Raw genomic sequence first — 13,652 nt, 5'->3', positions numbered from 1 at the left:
CACTTGTGGTTTGCCATCCTCTTTGTTTTTATCTTATTTTTCCTTTCCTTCCCCTATGTTCATCTGTTGAATTTCTCATATTCCACATATGAGTGGAATAATATATCTTCCTTTCTCTGACTGAGTTATTCCATTTAACATAAAGCCCTCTAATTCCATCCACATTGTTGCAAATGGCAAGATTTCATTCTTTTTCACCACTGAGTAGCATTCCACTGAAACAACCTTTCTTTAAAAAAACAACTGATTTAGATTCCTCAGGTCTTTATTCATTCCACAAAGATGTATGGAGGACCTATTGCATATCAGGCACCACTCTAGTCTGCAAATATGCAGCAAACAAAATAGACAAAGAGCTCTGTTCTCCAAGGGCTCAGGGGAGAGCAAATTTTGCAAACATGCAAAATTAATAATGTTAGAGAAGTTGGACAGTGATATATGCTATGAAGGAAAGTCAAGAAGGGAAGGTGGACAGAGAGTTAGGGGAGAAAGAGAGAGCTGTCTATGGTTTTCAGCACCCCAGTCGAGGAAGGCCTCAGTAAGAAGGTAATATCTGAGCAAAGTCTTGAAATTGAAGGTAGTGAGAGAGCGAATCACATGGTATCTAGAGGAAGAATACAAGTTAATTTCTACTTCCATTGCCCGGTTTCAAAAGTCAAGTCTGGGTTGGGGTGGGAGGAAGACCCCTAAGCATGGCTGCCTGTGATGCTTGCTTCTTGTCTTGCCCTCTAGACTAGCATTCTGGGTAGGTTCAAGGGCACAAAAGACCTGGCCCCAACACAAGGGGATTCTGAGCTGCAGGGAGTATACCAGGCACAGGTGTCTTTGTTCAGCCCGCACTGCCAGTATCCATCAATGTGGCTGTCATCACCCCTCTTCCCATGGCATGGGCCTCCTGTAGGCATAGACCCTTTAGTTTGTTTGCATTCCTCCCTCTAGTCCAAAGCCAGGCTCCTTATATCTCTGCTTCATGTCTGTCCTGGTGGTAGCTTGATCAGAGAGTGTAATTAACTTGACCAAGGTCACAGCACTAGTAAGCATCTTTATTCAGTGCATAGGCCTATCAGCGCACTGTCTCTGATTCCTACACCCTTCATGTTCCCTCTTTCTACCCTTTGGATAGAATAGGTGTGGCCCAGGGACAGAATTATTTTATACGTTTCAATTTTATGATGTTTGGCATGTAAGCCCCCAAACTCTAAATTCTATTTAAAACAAAGGGCCATCTTATTACAACAATCAATTGTTCAGTCACTGAGATACTCATGTGTATCTGAATAGACAAGAGAATAAAAACAGATAGGCCACGTATATCTGACACTTAGTTTTAGAAGGCCAATTAATGGACATGTTTCAGTAAAGGGAGGGAGGTTCCTTTTTACTTCTATTATTTAAATGGATTTATTCTTTCACAGAATGGTTCTATGGGATTTCTTTTTCACATTAGTCATAGTTTGCTCCTTGTCCTGTTCTTTCAGGAAATGCAGTTTGGATCCTAAAGACTGAGGCTTGCCACTTGGCAAGGGATTAGGCTTGGCATTCATCACGATGTTGGAGAAGTTTTCCATGGAGGGAAGAAGGCTACTAAATGTGAACTCTTAAAACCACTCTTTCAGTTCAAAAGGACTTCAAAAGACAAAAAGTGGCATTTGTATAATGACCTTCTGGGAATTTTGTTTCAAGTTTTACTGCAGTTAAAAATCAACAATCTCCTTCAATGATCTGTTCATGATTCCAGGACAGGGCTGATTCATTGGTTAGGAGGAAGGACACGTGGGAAGCTGACCTGAAAGACTGGGCTCTGGAGCTCGAAGGGTGGAAGGCAAATTCCTGCCACCTTGAGAGAGGAGGTGGCATGGCGGGGGAGGTCCAGGTAAGTGAGGCCTAGGGGGCTCTGCTTGCCCTGTGGAAGCCTTGGCCACAGAGTGATCCTCCCTCTCCAGCAAGGTGAAGAGCTGGGGGAGGGAGCCTTAAGTGAAGTGGGCAGACCCCCTACTATTCCAAATTTCTGAGCTCTGAAATACAGGTAACCATTGGCCCTTTCCCAGAAGTGGGGTGGTCTCTGTGCCCCCCTTTTCTAGCAATTCCCCCAAACCACACCAGCTTTGGAGGACACAAAGATGGCTCCATCACTCTGTCTGAAGTTTTGTTTATGCTCTAGTCTCTTCTTGAAAGGCACTGAGCTACACTTAAAGGTCCGTCCCATATTCATTCACAAAAATCTTAAGACCAAAGTAGAATAATTCTGATTGAAAGCTGAAAGAGGGGAGGGAGGCCAAGGATATCAGAAAGATACTCTGGGTGAGTTAAAGGCATAACAAAAGACAAAAGCAAAAAAGTTTGCCTCTCATTCAAAGGCACACATTTCCATAGCACTAAACTCCCAGAGAAGCATAGGGCATTTGAACACTGACTTACAATTAACATAACATATCTTTAATAGATACTTTAGGAATATATAGAGACAATCTTCACCTGATCATTTTTAGTATTTTACAACAGCTGTTGGCATATATTATAAGCCCTGTCTCGATGACAACATTTCTATCTGAGCAAGAAAATCTCAGGACAGTTGAGCCTTGAAACTGGGGTTAAGGGTGCTGATGTAAACAGTTGATTAACACATATTTTATGTTATAGGTATTATATATTCTATTCTCATAATAAAATAAGCTAGAGAAAAGAAAATGTTATTAAGAAAATCATAAGGAAGAGAAAATACATTTATGTTACTGTTCTGTGTTTATTGAAAAAAATTCTCGTATAAGTGGACCCATGCAGTTCAAACCAGTATTGTGAAGGGCCAGTTATATATAGTTTTCTTTTTGTTAATTTTTTTTTTTTTGAGAGAGAGAGAGAGAGAGAGAGAGCAAGTGAGCAAGGAGCAGAGAGGGAAATGGGGCTCACCAGAGGCGGGGGTTGAGGTCATCCTATGTGGGACTCGAACTCAGAAACTGTGAGATCATGACCTAAGCCAAAGTCAGATGCTTAACTGAGAGCCACCCAGGCACCCTATACACAGTTTCAGATGGAGGTAGACTGGTGAGTGTGTGTGTATTCTTTTCCAGTTCTCTATATATTCCACATACCCTTGCTACCACTTTCCCCCCAGGAAGTCTGTTCTCTACTTCATGTCCTCAGATGATACATATAGCACAGGGGAAAGCAGAGCACCTGCAACTCTGTTGAGTTTGTCTTCCAAAGTCTAAGCCTTGGGTTTATATGGAAAAGAGAAACTCCCACTGCCCAGGGATTATGCTGTGCTCCCCATAGTTCCCCATCTCCTAGCAATGAGATGGGTCATGTGACTCGCTCTGGTCCGTGGGCTGTGAGTGGAAACAAACATAAATGCATTGATACAATTGTATGTGTGCACATTTTAACACCATATACACTATACTGCATATATTTGTTCTGCAATTTGATTTAAAAAATCTCAAGGGTACATCTTGGAACTTTTTCTATATCGTAACAAAAACCCCCATCTGANACGAACCGCGAGATCATGACCTAAGCGAAAGTCGGACGCTTAACCGACTAAGCCACCCAGGTGCCCCATAATCCCATCTGATCCTTTTGAATAGCTATCATATCACAATGCAAATATACCGCAATTTCAACTCTTCCCTCACTGATGGACATGTAGATGGTTTCCTTTATTTTGCTATTTTGCATTATAAAAATACTTTTGTGTGTGCTCAAAGACATCTAGCAGTACAATTGCTTGGCAGAAAGGTATGTACTTCTGCAATTTTAAGACAATGATTTNGTCGGACGCTTAACCGACTAAGCCACCCAGGCGCCCCTTTAAAAAATTATTCTATTAAATTCAATTTACTAGTATTTTACCCAGGATCTTTACAATTAAATTCATCAATGAGAATTTTCTAATTCTTCTAATGTCATCCTTCTCCTGTCTTTCCTCCCTCACTTCACTCCTTAAAAAGTGGTATCTAGGGGCACCTGGGTGGCTTAGTCGGTTAAGCATCCGACTTTCGCTTGTGTCATATCTCGCGGTTTGTGGGTTCGAGCCCCGCGTCGGGCTCTGTGCCGACTGCCAGCTCGGAGCCTGGAGCCTGTTTCAGTCTGTGACTCCCTCTCTCTCTGACCCTCCCCTGCTCACGCTGTCTCTCTGTCTCTCTCCTAGAAATAAATAAAACATTAAAAAAAAAAAGTGGTATCTAATTGGGTCAGTTTCCAGGATGTTGATGGTGCCAAGCTTATTGGTGTGTTTCTCTTTCTGGCACTTCGCTCTTTTCCCAAGAGGAAGAGAGGGAAGCCACACCAGAGCTTGCCTCTACTGGTGGGCAGGCCCTCTTTACTTTCTTCCTCCCACATAAGTAGTGCCACATGTTTGCCCCTCTAGGCATCGGTCAGGAGCTGGTAGAAAGACCTGCGCTTAGAAGGAGAGAGGCCCTAGCTTTGTGCCCAAGTCCTGCACCCACACAGGGTTGCTGGGTCAACCTTCCCTAGGGCTATATCCTAAAATAAGGAAATGCCATCTTGCCCATTGCCATTGGCGTGTGTGTGTCCTTCTCTCTTCAGGAACCATAGGAAGAGGATGACCCAGCCAAAGCAAGATCCAGGCCCATTCCTGAATATCATTTCCATATGATCAAAATCTCATCCAGGAGTATTGTCTTTGCCAGCTTTTCATATAAGTATCTATTCTGAAGAGGGATTTTAAATTTCCAAGTGGAACTTTATTGTTTAGGTAAAATATTGTTGAATTTGTCTTAATTTAGTTATTAGAATAAAGTAACAGACTAAAAGGCATCAGTTCATTTTAAAACAATGGCACATAGCAAAGTTAATGGGAAGTGTAGGAGGGAGGGGTGCTTAGAAAACAGATCTGCTTGGGGTGCCTGGGTGAATCAGTTGGATAAGCAGCTGGCACCTAATTTTGGCTCAGGTCATGATCTCATGGTTCATGAGACGGAGCTCTGTCAGCACAGAGCCTCCTGGGGATTCTCTCTCTCCCTCTCTCTCTGCCCCTCTCCTGCTTGCACTCTCTTTTTCAAAATAAATCTTAAAAAAAAACAAAACAGACCTACTTTATTCCGTTTAACATTGAGATGTGTGCTGGTAAAAAGCCATTCAAGGCCAGGGAGGATTTCATTGTGGCATAATATCTGGTTCTAAATGAACACTATACAACTGGGATGACAGAAAATTTCTTTCTGGAGAAAATTAGGGCCAACAATTGATCAACACAGCATATAAGAGGGCAGGATGTTGATATAGGGTGCATGGCTTCAAATTCTGGGTTCACCATTCACTAGCTGTGTGGCCTTGAGTTGCCTAGTTACCTAATCTGATATCTCAGTTTACTGATCTGCAAAATGGGGACAATCATAGTATTTTCCTCCTGGAACTTTGTAAGGATTTTAAAAAGCAATATATTTAAAGTACTTAGAATAAAACACTTTAAGTGCTTTTAATAAATTCTAGCTGTTATTTTAGATGTTGGTTAACCGTGAACATAGTAATTATCAAGAGTAGAACAATTATGCCAACACTCAGCTGTGACTTACTTGCTCTACTCACCCCCCTTCCTCTTCTGAGGAATACTTCTGGGTTAAGTCTGCCTCTGACTCTTTTTCACACATATATGATTCCGTTGATCAATATTCTACTAATTCTCCCGTTCCAGTTCTTGCAGCGGGCTTAGGAAAACTGCTTTTCTTCTCTTTATTGACCTCTCCCCCCCACCAAAGATTCTAATCATGATCAAAAACACAAGTAGTGCCCATGATAGACTTGTTCAAAGAAAAACGATTCAACCTGAAAAAACAGCACAAAGGTCAAATAACAATGGAAGGGCTGTCACGAGGCGGTATACCACTGCCAAGAGCGCCAACTGACAATGCATTGCTGCTCCGAGTCTGGAAACGTGGAGAAAAATTACTGGGGCTGGAATGTCCACGGAAGGCTTTGTGAAGAGGGAAGAGCTTGAGCTGACTGTGAATGACCTGGGGGTCTGTGGCTCCCAAGTAGTGTAATCCAGATGAGGGGAGTGGTCCGAGGAAAGACATCTGTAGTCAAGAGGCAGGGACCATAGTGTCTCTGCTGGAGTGTTTATGTTGTGGGCAGTGGCAAAGAATCTAGAAGTAAGGATGGGAGTCATATGATAAGTGTCAATTATTGAGTTTGAGAGTAGGATACAAATGATCTGTGAAATGTAAATTCAAAACAAATTCGTTAAAGTTCAGTACAATGGTATACCACAACTGTGCGAAAGGTATTCTTATTCCAGACCACTCAACAAACAAAAAGGAGGTGAATTTATCCCATGGCTGGCTGAACTCAAGTCAGAATCAACTATATAGTACTGCAAAAGGACCTAATCTTCTGTTCCCTTGTCTGTCTATAATTTAAGTAATTAATGTTTCACATTTTCATATGAACTTATGCATGCAGGCACATACATATAATTGACAAAAGCATAGCATCATCTGCAATTACTTGCATGTAAGTGGCAAGTGTCCCTGGAATGGGAAAATGCACCAGGTGAAGGTGAGGAGTGCCTCGTGTGACGATGGAAGGCAGGGCTTTGGCTGTGTGAATGCTGTGTGCTCTTTCTAACCCCTGAGACCCAATATTAGTCTGGCAGGGTGTGGACAGCAGGGATCACTGCGGCATTGGCAAATGTGGGCGTCGGTGCTGTACTACTTCCTTTCTGAACACAACCTGTTTTTTGTACCATTGAATTTTTGTTTGTTTTTTGGTGGTGTGGTTGCAGGTGTCCTTTGCAAGGTCAGTGGTATACAATCTTATAATTGTATGGAATGACTTCTGCTCTGAGATGCAACCTTTTAGTACTTTTAAAGTTATGAAGGCATTAAAAGAATGTAGGAAATAACTCTGTGGATGAAGTAGATTTTTTTTGTTGTTGAAGATAGAATTGTTCAGTTCTATTAGTAACTATGTTTTATTAGAAATTTGATTCAAAAACCTACAAATGATCTGGTCACTTTTTGAATTTTATAACCGAAAACACACTTTAATACCCCAACATACTAAAACAATACTTGCCTGTGGGATCTTTTTATTAAGGATTTAAAACATGCTTTTCATAAGCACAGTTTTATTTCTGAGTGACTGTAAAATCACAGGCATGTATTTTGAGCTCTTTGCTTACTTGATACAGTAAGAATAAGGTTAAAAATGAAGCAGAATGGAGAAAAGAATACTATAGGAATACTCATATCTAATAGATAATGGTCTTTTAGGTAAATGCAGCCCGTCCTCCAAAACTGCAGCTCACTGTCTCACCTGTCTTAGCTTCACATTCGCTCCACCCCCGAGCGATCTGTAATTGCTCCACCTCTGTAAGCTTCTTTCCCTCAACCGCAAAATGAAGAAAATAGCTTTTCACCGCGTTCAGGTGAAAAGTAAACAAAATTACGCACGTGTAAGTGCTGCATGCTGAAAAGCACGTACAGAAGTTAATTGTAATGTAATGAGCTGGCCTCCCCCCGACCTTGGGCGCCTTCCTCGCCCCTTACCTGGGCTCGTCAGTGTGTTTATCTGCTTGTTAACTTAGCTAATAAATATTCACCGCCGTTAAGTTTGCCAATAACAGCAGGCATGGGGGACAGTGGCATCCGCCCTGTCCCCTAGCGTGGGGCCCTTGCTTTGGGTCCGAGGTGGTGACCTTGGGTGCCTTAGGAAACCCGAACACCCTCAATCGCCACCTCGCCCCGGAACTTGCCTTGGAGCCCCGCCCCTTCGGCCCGCTGGCCCCGCCTCCGCTGGGCGCACGCTCTGTGGGCGGGGCCGGCTCAGGGAGACGTGCTGTGGTTGGACGCGTCCGAGCAACCCGGGCAACGCCGTGGTCAACATGCCGCGCGTTTAGCTCTCGGGTCACAGAGAAGTCGGACGTCTGGAATCCTTCGCGCCAAGCGCCGACCCTTTGCCCGCCGGAGTCGGTGCTTTATCAACCAGGGGGATGCGCGCCTCACCCGCCCTAGGGGGTCAGAAGGCCCCCAGAGGATGGGAGGGCGGCTGCTGAATAGGAACCTTCTTGTCTTTCATCCGACAGATTGCCTAGTAAGTGGGATGCCATCCCTTCCACGCCAGAACCTTCGAGGTGCCAAGGTTTCCAGCAGGCTGTGGAGGGAAAGCTTGGAATTCTGCAGTTTCCAACTTGGATTGCTCTCCACAAGAGCTCAACGATCTTCCCAGGTTCACTTAACTATTTGGTTCTGGGGTCAGGCTAAGACACAAGGTACCCGACCCCTCCTACCTCACAGCTCTAACCACTGTACCCCACTCCCAGCGAAGCTCAGCAGCTCTGGTGGAGAACCAGCTTTCCTGCTTTCTGACTTACCATAGGCAAACAGTGATAAGGTGAAGTTCGCTAGGCTTTGGAATTAATACAAGAACCAGGAGATATTTATTTATTTTTTATTTTTTAAAGACAGAGAGAGATCATGACCTGAGCCAAAATAAAGAGTTGGACGTTTAACCGACTGAGCCACTCCGGCACCTCCCCCCCCACGAGAAATTTATTTTTAAGAAATAGTGAGAACATGCATAGTCCAAAACAAAGGGATTTGCTTGTGTCCAGATTTCTACAACTTTCTGTTCTGGAATATCCTGTTTCTCTCTTCCTTTCTTCTACACTTACATGGTTTTAAGAATCACCTCACTAGGACAAGCCCTATTTTCTTTTGCTCTTTTCATATTGGGCATAAAGCTTAATTAGGTTTAGTTTCCACTTGGTAGAGTTTTCCTTTAATCTTCTTGGGACCTCTTGGTTTCTTTCTTCTCACCAATGACCTTCCTAAAGGTCATTATTCTTAGATCTTCTTTTCTTGGCTCCATTTTCTCACCTGTGGGCGAGTCCATTTCACTGTCCTTGCCTCTGCGCACATTATTTGAGCAGATGATCACAGGCCAGCCTTGCTCCCTAAGAGCAGGAAAATGGAGGGAGGAGCAGATTAAGGGTTTCTGGGGGAGCTGCAGGAGGATACCCAAGGGGCTTGACCCAGCTACCTTTTTCCTGGGAACAATTATAAATCAAAACTCACATAAATCACAAGATATATCCACCTAACCTAGACTTCATTTTCAGCAAGGACTAACAATGATATAGAAGTTTTGGGTGTTTATAATAAAACAGAAGCATACCAGATATTTAATCTGAATTAATGGACTTGAAGTGCATTGTGCCTCTACCTCTGACCATGTAGGACCTCTTCGGCCATGGGAACTTCTGCAAGGTGCTTACCTCAGAACAACTGTGGGGGGCATCTCTTGGCAGAAGCAGTACAGGCTAGCTGCATTTGGAGCCCCTGATTCCCTTGGTTGGGACCTTTAACTTCTGCCGACTTAACCTTTCTGTGTTTCCCCTGAGCTCTGCCTCCCTGCTCTTGCCTTCAGCTCAGACTTTCACTTCTCTTTTTTCTTCTATTTTTTTTTCTGTTTATACTTCCGCCTTCATTTTTGGAAATCCCTTCCTATCTCCCCAAACTTTAGCTCTTGAGATAGCTTTTAAAACTTAGGGCAGTGTTCAACTGGATTTGTTGTTTCTTACTTCTGGATTCCTCTGTTTCCCAATTTGTAATAACCTCAGGTGAAGAGATCCTGAAAAATCATAGTAATAATAATAACAACATAGTAATACCTGAAAAATAATATGTCTCTGTTAAAGAGACAGCTATTTCTTGATTTTAGCCTTGTTTGACCTGAAAAATTGCTGCCTTATTGAAAAATCAATAAGGTGCCTGGGTGGCTCAGTTGATTAAACGTCCAAGTTCAGCTCAGGTCATGATCTCATGGTTCCTGAGTTTGAGCCCTGCATCCAGCTCTCTGCTGTCAGCACAGAGTTCGCTTCAGATCTTCTGTCCCCCTCTCTGCCCCTCTCCCCCAAAACAAACGTTAAAAAAATTTTTTAAAAAAAGGAAAATCAGTATTCTCAGTAATTATGAGTGATCAATTTAATTCAACACCTTACAAAATGCCTGCTGTATTTAAGGCCCTGTGCTGAGGACATTCATATTGTCCCTGCAGTCATTGAACCTTTTAGTTTAGACTAGACAAACGTGAAGTGCCCAAAGTCATATTGGTGAAGTGTCAAAGCCACAGTTGGAGCTTTGCTGGAAACATGCTGTAGAAGGTTGGGGAAGGAGTCTGGAGTCAGGAGAGGCTAAATAGAGGGGATAGAGTTTGAAATGGGCCTTGGAGCCTAAGATTTCACACAGGAGAACTGCCAGAGACCAGCTTAGAGATGGGGAAGCAGGTGGGCGGTACATGGAGGGGTTGCTTTGTCGGGTCATTTGGCATCATTGCTCTGGCAGGCTCCCTTGCTCTGACAGATTAGGTCTTTTTTTTTTTAACTAAAAAAGTTTTTAATGTTTATTTTTCCCAGAGAGAGAGAGAGAGAGAGCGCGAGAGCGAGAGGGAAAGCGAGCAGGGGAGGGGAAGAGAGAGGGAGACACAGAATCTGAAGCAGCCTCCAGGTTCCTAGCTGTCCGTGCAGAGCCCAATGCAGGGCTCGAACTCACAAACCGTGAGATCAAGACCTGGGCTGAAGTTGGATGCTCAAACAACTGAGCCACCCAGACGCCCCTGACAGAGTATCTCTTTTACGGCCTGAGTATAAGTGATCCCTTCTGTTGGGAGATGCCCTTTCTTTCCTTCCCTGATTTCTTGGATTATTTCCATTTTTCCAGTTGCTTTCCTTTCCGACAATATGGGAGGTCTTAGGCTAAAAAATCCCGAGTCAAGATCTGAATCAGAATGACTCATACAGATTTTCAAATTCAATAGAGCCAACCATACCTTTTAAAAAATATTTATTAAAAAAATTTAAGCCATGCGAGTGCAGGAGGCACTGGGGCATGCACCTTAGCTGGTGGACTCAGGTGTATTTTGTTTGGGATGAAGAATGTGTTGAGGTGCCTAGGTGGCTTAGTTGGTTAAGCATCTGACTTCTGCTCAGGTCATGGTCTTGTGGTTTGTGAGTTCGAGCCCCACATTGGGGTGACAGCTTGGAGCCTGGAGCCTGCTTCGGATTCCGTGTCTCCCTCTCTCTCTGCCCCTCCCCCGCTGTGTGTGTGTGTCTCTCTCAAAAATAAATAAACATTAAAAAAAAAAAAGAAGAAAAATCATATAAAAATGTATGACTCTTCTGAAATTTTCTTTAAGTTTCCAAAATCCAGTTTAGGAGCCTTATAAGGACAATTTGTGTAGCTGTGTCCCCTTTTGAACGTCTGACAGGTAGCTCCCTCTAGTAAGAAGAACATAGGAGGTGGGTTAGTGTGTGTCAGGGAAAAGAAAGATTAACTGGAAATGATGAGATAGTAAAAAATCTTTATTCTGAGCTTCCTTTTCTTGTTTCTATAGGAACCGTTAGCCAAATTTAAAAGTCCTGTAGCTGGCAGTCTTTGTTGGACAGATCTCAAAAAGAAAGTTAAAGTCTGTTCTTGTTTTCATGTTCTGTGAATCTAAAGTCAGAGGAGAAGCCCAAACTTAATAGCTCAGATGAATGGGAACTTGAGGGCAAACAGGTGCTTGAACTAAAAGAGGGTATATAAACAAGGCACAATTACTAATGGATTCTGATTTCTAAGTAATTTATTTGGACATAGTTCTTGCCAATCAAGTGCTTATCCATGCCAAACTCATTCATTGCTAATAATAATATTTCTAATATGTTTTATCAAAACTACCTAGCTTATGTCCAACTGATTATTAAAATTTTTTTAAAGTTTATTTATTTTTGAGAGAGAGAGCAAGAGCACAAACAAGGGAGGGACATAGGGAGAGGGAAACACAGAATCTGAAGCAGGCTCTGAGCTGTTAGCACATAGCCTGATGTGGGGGTTGAATTTGCGAACCTTGAGATCATGACCCGAGCCGAAGTTGGATGCTTAACCGACTGAGCCACCCAGGTGCCCCTGTGCAACGGATTTCTCTATTTGACTGATTTTTCATATTGTAACAGAGGCTTGAATGGAATGTGTTTGGAGTTTTAGAAATGGGAAAAGGGAATATTTCTGTTGTTGAAGTTTTAAGGTCCAGGGAACAAATTTATATGCGTTTCACACTCTAGGTACAGAGGAAAGCAGACCTTTCTCTTCAAGTAAATCAGGCCCTGCCTGAAGTTGTGGTGAGAGGGTTAAGATTGCATTGCAGTCTGGCCACTCCTTTCCTCTTGTGTACACTAGCTATATTTAGGCGGGTCTAGATAAGTTTAATATGTAGCATATTGCCTTGAGTCCAGTTGGTCCCAGAACAGCTGGCTACGTGATTCAGAATGTTTAAGTCCAACTTTAAAATAAAACATTTGGAAAGTGAACCCATGTATTCGAGCTGGGCTGAGCTGTAATCTGGTTCCCACCCTAGTTAGACACTCCACTTACAGAATAGGTATGTTTCCTCTCAGGGTTTTACCCTCTTTATCCTCTTTGGAAGTAAAAGGTCAGGTGCAATTATAATTGGAATACCGATGTGTAGTGAAGGTTCAGAAGCGAATGTTCGTTTTCTAAAATGGAAGAATTTTGCATTTTTTCTGATTATGAGTGTAAATCCTCTTTCAGAAATGTTTAAATAATGTAAAATTTTAAACAATTTGGAAAAGGCAAAAACTACACCTATTTCCACTACACATTTAAGACTACTATGCACTGTTGACATTTACCTTTCTAGGTGTTCTTCTGTGTGTATAGGGGTATGGATGGGGGGGATATTGAATTTTATGAATACATTTTAGCAGTATATGTGGGCATCTTTGTTGGCAAGTATACGTCTATATTAAAAATTTTAACTGCTAGATAGAATTTCACTTAATGGTTGTATTGTAATTTACATTAAACCAACCCTTTGTTGATGTTAGATTGTTTCCAAGTCTTCAGGAAGTCTGATTTTCACACTTGCCCTTATAGGAGGTCTCTGTGATTTAGATCCTAATTCTGAGATGGAGCTCTCAGATTCATCTTCCACCATCTCTGAGCAGCAGCTGCAGGGGCAAGTGGGAGTAAGCAACACCAAGACAGACTTGGCCGGGCAGAGTCTCATCTCATCCAAGGAATGGCTTCAACTGCATGGGCTTAAGAGCAACAGATTGACCCTGAAACAGATTTTGTCACAGATTGGATTCCCACATTGTGAAGGTATAGTACTCACAAATCACTGTGAGTTGGAGAACCCAACCAGCATCTGGTCCCTTTGCCTTGGTGGTGGTGGGGTGCATCAGCTCTGAAGGTCCCTCCTAACCACATGCCTCTGAGCTTGTTCTTATCTTGCATCCTTATTGGTAAAAAATGTTTCTACGTGGATCTCCAATATATGTTTGTTATATAGATGTATGATTATCAGTCCACTTATTAAGTATTAGTAACGCTGAGTTTCATTCTTTGCCCTTTTAAAACATGAAGTAAAAAATAAATAGAAGTTATGCATACCCCAGTAGACATCTTCTTCATCCCTTGGGATGTGCAGACCCCTTCAGAGGCTGTTGATTAAGATAGTAGCCGTGTATGGTTTCAGGGAGAACATGCCATTTTCCTGTCATGGCCTCTCTTATGTGATATGATGGTCCAGTGTTTTTAAATACATTGGTTAGAAAATTGGTCCTGAACTCCAAGTAGCACAGCTCTCCAACAGGGAGTATTGGAAATGGGTGAGGGTGTGTTTTATTTTTG

General features: G+C 42.6%; 1 protein-coding gene across 1 annotated transcript in view; it reads left to right on the top strand.

Annotated features, from left to right (window-relative positions):
* The first annotated feature begins 7,892 nt into the window (after positions 1-7,892).
* The window catches only part of VWA3B (von Willebrand factor A domain containing 3B), a 208,443-nt gene continuing 202,683 nt past the window's right edge, over positions 7,893-13,652 (top strand). The window contains exons 1-2 of the mRNA XM_077749344.1: positions 7,893-8,187; positions 12,894-13,121. Coding sequence (XP_077605470.1) covers positions 12,926-13,121 — 196 coding nt within the window. The 5' untranslated portion in view covers positions 7,893-8,187; positions 12,894-12,925. The remainder of the gene's footprint in view (positions 8,188-12,893; positions 13,122-13,652) is intronic.

Source organism: Crocuta crocuta, unplaced genomic scaffold (assembly GCF_008692635.1).
Source record: "Crocuta crocuta isolate KB4526 unplaced genomic scaffold, BGI_CrCroc_1.0 scaffold118, whole genome shotgun sequence".
Taxonomy (NCBI): Eukaryota; Metazoa; Chordata; class Mammalia; order Carnivora; family Hyaenidae; genus Crocuta; species Crocuta crocuta.
Note: the sequence above shows the minus strand (reverse complement) of the source record. Positions and strands in the feature narration are given on the sequence as shown.